Here is a 14,486-nt window from a genome sequence, read left to right on the forward strand (position 1 = left end):
CATCTCAGGGCAATGGGGTTTTCGAAAGCGATAACAGAACCGTGTTTGCTCTTTCACGAGAAAAGAAAGATGTTGGTTCTATTATACGTGGATGATATTACCATTGCGGCGCCAAACATGAAATCGATCCAGTGGTTTAAGGACGAATTCTCGAGGAAGTTCAAGGTCAAAGATCTGGGTGAAACTACTCAAGTAATCGGGGTGCAAGTATATCGCGACAGATCCCGGAGACGAATGTGGTTAAACCAGGAACAATACATCCAGAGAATGGTCGACCAATCAGGCTTTAGAGAACATAGGAAGACTTCGATCCGCACACCAATTGGAGACTGGAAGGACGTGGAACCTGCACAAGAAGGGGAAATGATCTTAGAGTCGACAAAATACCAGTCAATCTTGGGTAAAATCATGTACCCAGCCCTTATGACGAGACCAGATATAGCATTTGCTGTATCAAGCCTCGCACAGGCATCGGCAAGACCAACCCCGAGACACGTGGAAGGGCTAAAGAGAGTGCTGCGCTACATGCGTGACACATCTAAATTTTCCATATGCTACGAAGCGCGTCAAGGGGGGATGGATATTGTCGGATATAGTGACGCGGACTACGCAAATGCAAAAGACCGCAGGTCAGTCAGTGGGATGGTGTTCATCGGACTTGGAGGGGCCATAAGCTGGAGCTCCAAGAAACAAGCAACCGTGGCAACATCAACAACGGAAGCCGAGTACATCGGGTTAACACCATGTGCGAAAGAGGGTATACATTTACGACGTATACTGAACAAAATCATCGGGACCTTCGAGACAAAACCGGAAGAATGCCAAAGCTTATGGCTGAAAAAAGAAACCTTGGTTTTTGGAGACAATCAAGCAGCCATAAAGATAGCTAAAGCATTGGGAGTCAAGAAGGGCACTAAACACATTGACACGCAATACCATGCTGTCAAACAGTGGGTGAAAGAAGGTTTGGTAAAAATCGGATTTGTCCCAACGAGTAGCATGGCGGCAGATGGATTGACGAAACCATTAGGGCCGCAAAAGATGCCTGAATTTAGGGCTATGATAGGACTACGGAATCCAGAAGCGGCGTGGCCGCAGAAACCCACTTATCCGGAACTCCGGGAAAGTGGGGGGGATGTTGAAGCAAACTTCCCAACAAGTTCCGGATGAAGTTCGGGTAAACTGATAAGACTTTGTGCTTATCTTAAAAAGGGGAGTATTTAGGAAAAGAGGAGTGGTAAAACTTTTCATCTACTTTAAAAATAATAAAAGAAGGACCAATTTCTACAGCTAACATGTTGTCACATGTTTCGAAGGATAAAAGGAAAAAAAAAAAGGACCCTTTAAATATAAAGTCCGTTCCGCTAAACTTGCTTGTTATCCGTGTGTCATCAACGGGTATGTCTGCGCAGCCCCATTCTGGGCTGTAGATCCCTTGTTGTTCTAGGTTTGACCATGACCTTGAAAAGCAGGTCCTTGAGACCCTAGTTGCGAGAAACAGAAAAAAATTAGGAGGGCGAGCCAGCAGGAACAAAGAAGTCCCCAAAATCCCCTTGCTGTTGGCAGAGATGGGCGCGGACGGGGTAGAACGGATGACAAAGGGCCATATGGCAAGCCACCGAATGCTAGCCCTGCCTCAGCGTGTGCTAGCCTGGAAAAGCACGTACGCATTAATGTACAAAGCCTTCTGCATCATGGCCTGTGGGCTCTGTGCGTGCACAACTCAAAACAGACCGCCAACCAAGCTGGGACGCCACAAACGCAGACTAATCAAGCTGTAACAGGCTCCGGGCAGGCAGTACGTTTAGCTGTGTTCTGGGCGTGTCCATCTGCGGGTGTGTCTACCTATGTGTATGCCTGTGTGTCTGCTTGTTGTGTTGACTTGCCCAAGTGCGTGTCTCAATGGAAAATTAATGTGTCAGGTTTGTCAAGCTGGAGTTAGTTGGGGGTTGTGTAGGCTTTTTGGGTCTTTGGCCTTGACAGTAGTTGAAAAGTGTGCGCTGGTTAGTTAGCCACAGGCCTCAGCCACCAATGCTCTTGCTTGACGATGGGTAGATGTGCGGGGCAGCCACAAATGGGGCTCGTGTTCTTTCCCCAGCTTCTCTTGTCTCCCTCCGCTTGTCCCGCTGGCTCGCCTTCTCTCGCCCTCTCTCTTCTCTCCCCATGTTCTCTTTCCTGGTTATTTTTTGGAAATTTTTTTTTTCTCTTGACTGCTTCTTTTTTTCTTCCTTTTTGGACCAACTCTCTGGCCTGTGGTGAGTGGAGTGGTATGGGACAAGTGGATGATAGCATATGGGCATTCACATTAGACTAGATAGGCAAGGCAAGCAAGCAGGCAAGCAGACAAGCAGACAAGCAGGCAAGCAGGCAGGCGGGCAGGCAGACAGGTAGAACAGCTTGCCTGCATTGCTTGCTGCTTTTTTAGTGATGCTTCTATTGCCACCACTGTAATGCAGCCGTTCTTCCTACAAAGGGGGGGGGGCTCTAGACTTCCATGCTATATGTAGTGCTTAGCCTTTGCAGCCGTAAGCTCTGTGTCGTGTAGTGTGCATGGGTGCTGTTGCCTTCCGATAGGCAGGACCGCTGTGTTGTATGAGGCTGCCTCTGTCATGATAGTGCTGTTTCCCCCGGGCTCCTGTAGTGGGGCAGTTCCATCGCATATGCCGTTGCTCTGCCATTGCTTTGGCTCTACAGAAGCTCGCCCAGTTTCATCTGCCGCTGAATTTTTTTCCCTAGCCACTGCAGTTGCGATGGCTTCTTGCCCCATCATCATGCTCCGGGACTTGAAAAAATTTCACGCCCACCTTCCCATTTTTCTCATCTCTTGTAATGCCCGCTAATCGTTTCTTTCGCCTCCTACGTTGCTTTGGGTGCATCTCTGCTGCACCACAAACCATCATTTCCAGAACTCGCCCTGTTTCTTGGCTCTCGTTTTAGCTGCCTTCGCCTTCTTGGGCCTAGTATCTCTCCCTTCCTTTGCCATCTCTCTCTCTCTCCTATCTTCTCTGTTTCATAGCTGGCTCTGCTTCCTTTTGCTCCTTTTGCTCGATTTCTCTTAGGCGTGTCTCACCGTCTTGTCTCGACCAGCTCTTCTTGATCACTCGCTTCTCTCCCAGCATTCCGATATTTCTTTTGGAGACTGCCGGCTTTTGTGATGGATTCTTCGGTTTCCTGATGTCGCCAGCAGAATGAGCATCGCAGACTCTGGGTCTAGCTCACAACACCACCACATAGCCAAGCCCCCGATATGTGAAATGCAAGCTCACATACCTATCGCAATGCAGTGTTGAGATATGCTTTGCCCTGCTTGTTGGGTGCTCTGCTTTGCATTACTGCTGGTTGTGCTATACGTGTGACTACTAGCTAGAGATTCGTCTGTCCCATAAGCACAGGCTGTTTGCTCTGTGCTTGTCCTCATGACAACGCTTGGGATTTTCCTCCCCCTCCTCATTCAGAAGAGCTTGCGAGACCGCATCTTTGAGGCTTGGCCCAAGATGGGAAAGCAAGCCGCCGCCGCTACTGGCTGGCGTTGTTTTCTGGTGAGCCTGTGGGTGGGATGGGACTTGCGGGCTTGTTGTTTGTTTGCATGTTTTCTTCTCTTGTCCTCTTCTTGCTTTCTCTTCGCTTTTTTTTTCTTCCCTTCACTTCCCTGTGCTATGTTATGCTGTGTTGTTGTTATACGCCGACTTTAATTCTTTTTTTATTTTATTTTCATTTTTCATGATTTTATCTTTTCCCTCTATCCACCCTATGCCATTTCAGCTCCTGTGGTAAAACGGAGTTGATAAGTCGATGACGTTACTCCTATTGCTAGTGACACCCCTCCTTGCTTCCCTTCCTTTTCCTACTTCTGCAGCATCTTTGTCCGTCTTTTATATGCATTCTTTGACTTTTTTCGTGCAGCCGCATGTCAGACACCCTCCCCTGTCCCCTGTTTATTTTTCAGGTCCTTTTTTTCTCTCATTTTTTCGCTTCCCGGTCTTGTTGCTCTCTCCTCTCTTTATATCACCCCTGTCCACTCCGTCCTCCTTGGCTTAGAGCCTTTCCAGCTGGGGCTGTCCTTGTCTTTGCTGGCCCTGCTTGGCTTGCCCAAGTAAAAAAGCTGCATTATTCTATTTTTTTTTCGTTCTTTCTTTACACGCCCCCCCCCCCCTTTGATCCTTCTTCTCACACCAATTGCTACTGTCGATGGGTTCGTCCACCCACAGCACCGCCCTTTTAAGCCAGAGCCAACGGGCATACTGACAAAAACTAGACAGAGCCATACCAGATCAGAACCGGGACGTGGTCTGAGCAAACAGACTTTGACTTGGTTGACAGCTTAGTTTGGGGTGTTCGATATAATAACATATCTAGGCCCTAGACGCTGCTGAACTTTCAAGTTCTCTCCTATCTTAGAGTTTTGGCTTCTTTTTTGCACCTCTAGTCTTCTTTCTGCCATTCATTTAGTCTTTGGGGCGTTTCTGGCTGAGTATCATCTGTTCACTTATCATCTTGTTCTGCTCTTTGTTTTTAGTGCCTCTCGTCTCTTTTCGAGATACTTTCGTTTCTGACAACCCGCTTGGCATTGCATTTCTGGCCTCTCCAATTTGATTCGGCGAGACCAGTAGTAGCGTGCACCCCGCCCGCGCGCGCGCTTGTCCACCTATCCGCTCACACACAGCTAGTGATCTCTTCGTTGAAATATGCTCTATGCTCTTGCGCAGATGCGCCGCCATTGACGTCGGAATTCTCTTTCATTGTTCTCTATGGACTACACCCGTTCGGGCGAGTAAGTGAAATCAAACTAAAGTCAAAAGACATCATCGGCACTGCGGTCGTTGCTGGTGCTGTCTATATCACATTACTGCGTGAGACGAGGCTTATCTCTTCACATCACTTGCACATTCACATATCTCATCTGCTTCACTCCCACTCACACACTTACCCAACTGAAGGCGCTCACCCCCAGCCCTACCGACATTCACTGCTGATCTTCAGATAATCATTCGACCTCCGATTCCCTCTCCCATAGAGATGTATATATATATATACGCGAATATATGTATATATTTTTTGTCTCTCCTCCCCCTCCCCTCTCCTCTCCTCTCTCCCCCTCTTTCTTTCGGTACTCGTACTCTGGCACCTGGAAAGTCTAAAGCACAGAAGCACAGCAGCTTTCAGGAAAACAAAAACTCCCCTGCCTGAGCTTGTTGCTTACTACATCATTTCCACCCCTGCCATGTTCAGTCCAGTCCAATTCCGTGCTTTGCCGCTCTCCCAAACTCTCACCGGAGGTGATCTGGCTCAGCTTGATTCCTGGAACCGATTTCATATTTACCCAAAGTACCCCATCCCCATATGCACAGTGTAGCCTTTTACTGTTGCTCTCCAGTCCCTGTTATATATATACATGTATATATATATTTCCTTATCCATCCACCCCCACTCTTTGCTTTCCCCCATGTTATATATAAGCCTTTGGTTGTAACCACACACTTTCATGGCCAACTAACAAGTCTTCTTGCTCTTTTAGCCGCCCAATTGTGCCTCCAAATCGCCCTGCGGACTCGCCGTCTCACCAAAGTCAGCCTACAGACGCCAAGGAACAGCAACATCAACATCAGCAACCTCTCCGTCCTATTGTCACTACCACTTCTTCTCAACCATCTACTTCCCCTACCTCTGCTGTCAACCCTCACACCCATCCTCCTCATTCTATTTCTCAAACTTACCCTCATCCCCATTCTCACCGTCATTCTCCGTTCCAATCCCACACCCACACCCATCCACACCCACCACCTTCCCATCGACACTCGCACTCGCACTCACACTCTCGTTCCCACTCTAAAACAGCGCCTGCAAATTCCGCCGCCACCATGATGGGCTTTTCTAATGCCCCTTTGCCCAGCGGAATACCTGACCGCCACTATGCGTCGGGCCACCCATCATCTCACCATCCGCACAGCTCTCACTACTACAGCCATTTTGTTTCTCACCCTCCCCCCCATTCAACCACGCCAGTCTCCGAAAACACACCTCGGCGACTTTCAGACTTGGCGCCTTCGAGTGCTGGACTCTATCCCCATAGCCATCCTTCAACGCCGTCATCTCATCATCACCCTCCGCCGAACTATGCAAGCCAGCCTCTATCTCCTCGTCAGTATAGTCGCTATGATCATACTCCTATGCCAGCGCCATACGAACAACAATCATTATCCGCGGCTATGTCGTCTTCTTCCATAGCTCCTGGGCCAATTCCAGCACGGGTCAATATGCAATCTCCCCGCTCTATGCAAGGGCCGGGCCTCATACCCGCACCTGCACTTTCGATGCCACCCGGACCTCACATCAAATCTGAACCGCCTAGCCACCCTCAGTCACCCTTTCGGTTTCAAACGACTCTGGAAACGCCTACTAGCATGATACAAAGGGACGACGAAATCCCTATCACATATCTTAACAAGAGCCAAAAGTATCGCATCATTGTTTGTGACTCCCAGTCACGGACTATCCAACCGCCTGGGTCGAAGGTGCAGTATCGTACTAGCATTCGCGTGACCTTTGACGATGCTGGACAGCGAAGAGAGCCGGCCGCAGCATGGGAGCTCTGGAAAGAAACAAGAGATACCAGGACTGACGATGAGTCCCGCTATTCCAGTGGACAACTAAGAGCCCTCGAGTTTATTGATGAAGGGGATCGCAGACGCCCCTTTGGCACCGAGGTGCAACTTGAGCGCCACAGCTTTGATAGCTTTTCCGTGATTTGGAGCCCCGCATCATTGGAGAACGCCCAGTGTGCTATCAACGCCCGTTTCAACTTTTTGTCGACCGACTTCAGCCAAACTAAGGGCGTTAAGGGTGTTGCTGTCCGAGTAGTAGCCAAAACTTCCCTTTATAGCAACCCCAACGCCAACACTCCAAACAACAATACCTTTTCGGAGCTCTCCTACTGCAAGGCCAAAGTGTTCCGTGACCATGGCGCTGAAAGGAAGCTGGCTATTGACTCGGATAGAGTCCGCCGCAGCATTGAAAAGATCCGACACACTCTCCGCGGTTCTGAGCGTGGCATGGCACCTAAGCGAAAGGATCGCATTACAAAGAGGCCTCGGAATGCCGCTCGCAGCCGTTTATTACAACGCAACATTATGGATCGCTCCATGGACGACGAAAAGTTCGAAGTTGATGATGATATGGACCGCAACGATGACGATATTGGCTATGTATCTCCAACCGAAAGTTTGCAGATTCAACTGCGGAGCCTAGAGCAAATGAGCAGAAGCACAAGCTCTTGTACAGTTTTTGTGCTCCCCGGCGAGGAGGGAGACGACCCTGACCTTTTTCCGGTCAAGCTTTACGAAGACCGCCACGAGCGCCCCCACGGCTCTGTTTCCGATATATCACGCCAGCATCACCACTCATGGCCAGCTTCGGAACGCACTGGAAGTATATCAGACAGCCAGTCTCGCGCTCCTTTAGGCCACCCCCCTTCCATGACTATTAGCCCAACCAATGCTGTCGATGTTGACCATACATACCGGCCTCCAGTGGCTGCTGCTTCCCACGCAATAGCATGTTTTTACCTGCGACGACAAACCCCCACCACGCACTCGGCACAGCAGCTCCCACGAGTTAGACTGACGCCCGAGGACACCCTTTTCCGCGCTACATATTTGATGAAGCGTACAGCCAGTGAGCTGTGCCAACGGATTGGTGCTAAATGGAAGGTGGACACCAGCACGTCGCGGTTAGTGCATGTGAACGCCAACAGCATTGAGGTTTGTGTCGACGATGATTTTGTGCAGCAAATGCCCGAGGGCCAGGCATACGACATGGAGCTTTTGAAGGTAGCTTCTCCACGGCTTCCACCTGCATTGCCATCAGTCTCTGCACTAGCCAGTGTGACTGGATCTTTGTCACTTCCATCAATTCTAAACGATACCCATAGCAGCCCGCGGCAGCAGCGGGATACCATCTACGAGATACGGCTGGTCCCTGTTTCGCCTTGAATCTTGACAGTTCAACGGGCCTTGCTATTTTCTTGCAACTCTATTTGACACAAATTATTAAGTTGTCTTGGAACATATTCTAATATCTTTCTACTTTCTGCCATTTCACGGCCGTTGTCTTGTCTTGCTTGACCAGGTAGCTTTTCTAGCTAGCTATTTCTTGCTGCATGAAGTATGCTGTTTCAGTTGCATGAACAACTTCCTGCCACACCACACCACGATACCAACATATCTAGGCAAGTCTCTGGGGGTGATTTATGAATTGTTTGTTTGCTTGCTCTGCATGTGTGCATGCACTCTGAAGGTTTATTTCTTTTATTTATCTCTTTTTCCTCTTTTTTTCTGGGTTAATTTCTTTTTTTCCTTTTTCTCCTTCTCTTTTATTCTTCTTGGCAGTGGAGAGGGGGTTCTTTTGTTTTCTCTTGGGGCTCGTTCTTCTTTAGGTTTACGCACGCGGCATTTTCATAGGCGTTAATGCTTTTCTCTTTTCGAACTGTTTTGGCGGTTTATGAAGCATCACTACAGAATTTTTTCTATATATTTTCTATTTCTCTATCATAACCTTACGTTGAAGACCTTTGGTTAGTGCTTAGTGGTAAGGGGGGTGGGGTGGTTGTCTATTTGTGGGTTGATTTGACGTGTACTAGTATATCATTTAGGCAACAAAGATATCATTAGGAAGGGTGGGAAAGCTTCTTGGCTTGCTAGGACTCGGTGTTTGTTAGTGTTTTTTTTTGCTACATTTTCTATATTCACTGTGCAATTTCATTTCTTCTCAGGCCATTCCGCTTATCAGCCGGGTAACAGATAATAATAGCCATCGTGAGGTCTCATGTGCTTGTTTTTTTTTGCCCATGATTTGTCCCTCTTCATCTTCTCATTCCAATGTCCCACATATATCGCCCCCCCCCCCCCCCACGGGATTGCTGCCAAATGCGGCCTTCTTCTTCTTTTTAGATTCTTTTATCCTTATCACAGCTGAATCTCAATCTCGTCACATAGCAAGCAAGATGTGACGAGCTGTTGAGGTCAGCGTTTTTTTTTAAATTGGGTAGGAGCTGACTAACATGAACGAGGAAAAAGATATGCCATCCATATAGTTGATGGCCCTTGCTTCATTGTTATTGTTGGTAACGGCAAGTAACATGAAGGAAGGAAGAAAACGGGACAGAAGATCAATTTGTGAAAATGCCATGAAATTTATGGCAATTCAAGGTGATGGCTGAATATAACAAATAGAGTCCCTGCCCCCTGTCTGCTGCTGACTCTTCTTGTCAGACTGGGTGCGTGTGCCCGCCTTCTGACTACTTGCGTTACAGTCCAAGCTGTGCTAGGGAAACCTCCGCTATAAGCCCCTCTCTCCCCGGCCAGCCTAGCCCCTAGTCCAAGAAGGGAGGATAAAGCAGCAGCAAGGAAAGCACCACAATAGCCCAACGAATTCCTCCTCCTCCTCCTCCTCCTCCCCATCACTTCTACCCCCTGGCTGATACATACAGTCCGACAGGTGGCCTAGATGATGCAGGTGCATGGACAAGACCCAGAGCCGTCTTCCCGAAAAGAAAGGGAACCAAGGGATTAACAGCAAGCGAGACAAAGGCAGGGAGAGGCTAGAGGGCGGGCAGAGACAAAAGCGAAAGCCAAAGCGACAAGAGAAAAACGGAGTAACTGTCGTATTGGCTCGTCATCTTCATCTTTGCCTCTGGATTTCACCACCAGACGTGGCGGACAGACAGAACGAGCGAACCATGTACTTCTGCAAGGGAAAGTCCCCAACACCAAGGAATTCAAGTCGGCTACTTGTGCAGCTGAGGGAGCTGAAGACCACGACACGATCGAAACTAGGCAAGGCAGAGAAGACGGAAGAAAACACAAAATATCGCATAGACGCCTGATTGGCCTCGGGCCCACGTGCCATGTATATTGATGCTGATACCTGTCGTTGGGGCTAGTTGGGGGAAAAGAGAGAACTGACTGCCTAGCTTGTCTTGCCCAGGTTCATTCAATGTTCCTTCGTGTCTGAGCCCGGGAGCCATGGTTCAAGTCAAGTCCGCTCGCCCCAAGACTCGTGATATCTAGAGAAGCTGAGGAAAACAAAAATAGAAGGCGTAGAAGGCCATTTTGCAATTTGCGTGCACAGCGGTAGGAAGCCACAGCAATACGGTGATATATAGCAAGCATAATAGCACAATACGGCTTGAAGACGAGCTACCCCTCCTCTTCCAGTCATCCCACCACACCCCTCCTCCCCTCCCTCTAACATGCAAACATTCGCCTCGGACTAACAAGTTTCGAGCCTGGTCCAAGAAGTATGAAAATAAGATTGTTTGTAACGCTAGGCAAGAGTAAACGGGGGGGGGGAGGAAAAAAGACGGAGAAAGATTAATAAAAAAATAAAATAAAAATAAAATAAAAAAAGAAACAGACAAAAGGAAGCACAGAAAAGAGAAAATAACAGCAAGAATTAAACAGGAAAGTATAGTTGGCCCTAGCTACGTGTAAAACAAAACATAACAGAGATGGCTGACACAAACTACAGGCAAGCTAGGAAATTAAGAAATATGACAAATCGCTGCGTTGTCTGCCTGTCCGGTAGGGGCTTGGATGGATGGTGGTAGCCGATGCATTGTTGAGAGGAGGGAGAAAAGAAGGGAAGGGGAGGGGGAAGACGAGAGGGGTATGAGAGACGAGATTGGTGCGTTTGCTAGGCGGTCAGACAAGTTACGGGACGAGCAGGTAGATCCGAGGACCGTTGCAATAAAGAGGAACAGTTGGTAGATGAGTGGGTGGCGGCGAGCACACAGGCCGGACTGTCCTTGGCTCATATTGGGCAGGCTTCCTGCAGATAGCCATGTAGGTAGTGCTGTAGACATATATGCGTGGACATGCATACATATAGAGATACAGAGATACTAGACGTACAAATATACACATACAAATATACACATACAAATATACACATACAACTGAACAAAACCATGCAGCAAGCTGCATTCACACGGTGGCATGTGGGCGCCTTGGGCATATTATGGAGATCCCAAGCGCAGGTGTATCCTACTTATCAGCCACCCCGCAGATGTACGTACCAAGGCTTTTGTTTTGACTCTCTCCCCCTCCCCATCCCCCTCTCCTTCTTCTTCTCGTCTCTTCGTCTCTCTTTCTTGGCTTGTCTCTCAGCCTCGGCCTCTACTCCTAAATAGGTAAACCACACGCAAAAAGAACCATGAAATCCAAGGCGCAATGCGACAGCATCTACGCCAGGCCACCCCCATCCTATCTAGGAGCGAGTGTTTGTTGCGTCAATCAAGCAAGAAAGAAGGCAAGAAAGCGAGGAAGCAAGTCGGTCAGCGCCGGCCAGCCCAGCTCACCCCAGCCCAACCCAGCTCAGCCGAGCTAGCTCAGCCAAGTAGCAGCCTCATATTCCCCATGTGTCTAGGCCCAGCCCAGCCCGGCCCAGCCCATCATCCTCCATCGGTCTTTGCGCTTGCCTCACTCTCCTTGTTTCTTATAGCCTGCAAAATCGCCCGTGACATAGTATGTGCTCGGACAGACCCCCCTGTCCACTATAGTAGCAGCACTGGAATGTTCTAGACGCCTTTCTAAATAAAGGGATGTGTTCTTTTCCGTGAAGAGGGGGGGGGGAGAAGGCTTCTAGCCATCTTGGCCCGCCCTTGGCCCTTAGTCTTTGGCCCAAAGAGACACAATAGAGCAAAGATAAGGTTGACTGAGCAAGCGAACCGAGCTGGCCGGGCAAAGCAGGCTAATTCCTACTACGATGAATAAATGAAGGAAGGAAGGGAGTGAGTGAGGTCAAAGGTGAGACATGGCTGTTGCACAGCTGCATGGCTTAGCTTTGTTTGTTGTGCAATGTGCAATGCAATACAAAGGCGAGATCACGATATTCAGGTATCGGGGCTGGAAGTATGCATTTACCGCGGCTGCACACTCGCTGTAAATGCATAAATGCCGTACGCACTTGCGCATTTGGAGCCCCATCGCTTGCTTTTTGCTGATGAAAAAGATGCGAGGGAGGAGAAAAGCCTGAGGGGGGGGGGGCTGAAAGCCCATCCTCGTGTTCTCCGCTCGCCCCTCTCTGTATCTCTGGGCTTCTCTCCTCGCCCTTCTCCCTTCTCCCCTTTCCTTTTCTCTCTTACGCAACCGCATGCCACGCTGGATCTCCAATTTGTTTGCCGCAGCATCAGACTCGAATCCTAGAAAGCGAAGACGAGGCCTGCGGATACCTGCTCGGGTGTGTGTACCTAGACATGGATATGCCCGCAATACACACAGCATAGTATGGCAGGACGTGTACATGTACATACTATATCTCCGTTATAAGCCTGGACACGCATGGATACAACGGGGGAGCAGCCGTGCAAACACCTGCACGCATACTGACCCGCATGTCTACGGGCGTAATAGCAAGCAAGGCCCCTCCAATTCGCTCGTCCCTGAAGACACCCAAGTCCAGGCCTGCGTTGTGAAGGCAAACGCTGAAAGTAACTAGCTGACAAGCCTGTCAATCTTGCTGCTACCATCCTTGCCAGCCATCAATCCTTATTCTTTGTTGGCCAAGTGCTCGGACCGGTTTCTGGCCGAGGCCCCCGTCTCCTCCCCCCATCCTCTCCCCTCGCTCTCATCATTGCCTTAGTCTCGGTAATATAGCAGCAAGGTTTGGCCACAGAGAATTCCAAATACCAGAAGCCACTTCATGCAAAACACCAAACGCCAGACGGGCGTTTTTTTTTTACCTTCCTTTTCTCATCCTGGGCTTATGTTTATTTTTGTTTCTATCTTTGCTATGCTTTGGCCTTGTTGCAGGGCTTTCGCTAATTCATTGCTCCCGCTCTCTCTCGATAGGCAAAGAAGAGAGCGCTTCCCTCCCTGCTGGCTTGCTATGTTATTACGCTTAACTCTCAAGTCTTGGGTCGTGTGGCATTCTCATAGCCAGCCCGGGATAAAGAAGCAGCCGCAAATGGAGGAGGGCGGGCAGGTGACGGTGACTGGGCTACAAGGTACCAAGGTGCCATCTGCTCATTTAGCGTATGCAGTATTATAGGGAGAAGTGTTTGAACATATATGTATATGTAGCATTCCACAATCCGCGTTGTACCCTTACATACTATTTACGCACGCCTGTATGCCTATGTGTTGGATATAATGCCGTACGCAATACCGGATGATTTGCCCCAAGTCCCTATGTTCTTCTGTTCTTCTACATTACAAGCATACATACGCACCTATACACGCACACCTATCTGCCCTTTCCTCAAACTTAACAACCAAGAACCACGCTGGCAACTCGTCTAATGTTCGCACTTATTTTATAGGCCCTGCTCCCTAGTTCCTACCTGCCACCGCCGGATCTTGAATCCACCGCTACCCATCTCCATCCCCATACCGTAAAATACTCCCCCCTCCCCCCCCCCCCTTAGCCTGCGTCTCACTAGGGCTTCCAAACCTCGTCTAGCCCGCCCTTGCCCCATCTTCAAGCACTCATGTCAATCTACAATCTACCATCATTTTAAACGTGGTGGCTGCCTATTTCACAGTTCCTGTTTGCCTTGCTTAGCCTGTCTTCTCTTTCCCCCAGAGCGCCAAATCTAGCTATCGCCTGCATATTACGCACATATATCTAGTGGGGCTCCTATATGAAGGAGAGGGAGTATGCTGCTATGTTACTGTTGCTGCAAGCCACTTGCCTGAATTTGAGGTCGGGTTTGAGCTCATGACCGACCAACTGCCCGCTACTTACCCACTCGTTTCACTCACTACATCTGCTCACATTCACACCCCCCCTCCCCACACACACACACACTCACTCACACTCATGAACACAATCATTCACGCAATAAGACACACTACCTTTAATCTACCAAACATTCGCCCTAAACATACTCGTAGACAAGTTTCCTTGTTCTCTCCTTCTCCCTTCTTGCCACTCGGCTAAAAGTACATTCATACATACACATACAACATGCGTATGCAATGCACTTATTCGTTTGCCCTTATATCCACTCCCTCCCCTACCTTAGTCACTTGGTATGCTACTCCCTTCTTCCCCTCCTGTCATGCTCCCGCTTCTTCTCACTCGCTTTCCTCCACCCACCCACGCCCTCCCTTCACATTCAACATTCACACACTCACAAGCCATCCTACATTCTCTTCATCTCCAAAACTCGCAATCTCACTCTCTACGCTTATGCATACACCTCCCAGTAGGTGTCGTGTATAGTGAACAAAAACGCCAAAAACAAACACCACTAGACACGATGTGCCTGCAACCGCCCGTCAAAGACCTACTTTTGCTCCTATTGGTGTATGTATACCCGAATAAACCCTCCCTATGCAACTGACCTAAAGCCCTAGCTGGTAGCAGCCACACTTCACTACGTTTGTTCACTTTGCTCGTTGAGTTTCCTTCCCTGGAAAAACATGCAGCTTTTTTGAAGGGGTTTCTTCCTCAATTGCCTAATTTGTTTGCTAAATCCCAGCCTCATC

At 49.0% G+C, this 14,486-nt stretch overlaps 1 protein-coding gene across 1 annotated transcript; it reads left to right on the forward strand.

The window, feature by feature from the left end:
- Positions 1–5,858: 5,858 nt before the first annotated feature.
- Positions 5,859–7,988, forward strand: HOO65_020376 (transcription factor CP2 and like protein; the record flags this gene model as incomplete). The annotated part of the gene is made up of 1 exon (XM_071000048.1): positions 5,859–7,988. One exon carries the CDS (start codon positions 5,859–5,861, stop codon positions 7,986–7,988), a length of 2,130 nt encoding a protein of 709 aa, XP_070861014.1.
- Positions 7,989–14,486: the final 6,498 nt, after the last annotated feature.

Source organism: Ceratocystis lukuohia, assembly GCF_044167205.1.
Source record: "Ceratocystis lukuohia strain C4212 chromosome Unknown Supercontig2_pilon, whole genome shotgun sequence".
NCBI classification, from domain to species: domain Eukaryota; kingdom Fungi; phylum Ascomycota; class Sordariomycetes; order Microascales; family Ceratocystidaceae; genus Ceratocystis; species Ceratocystis lukuohia.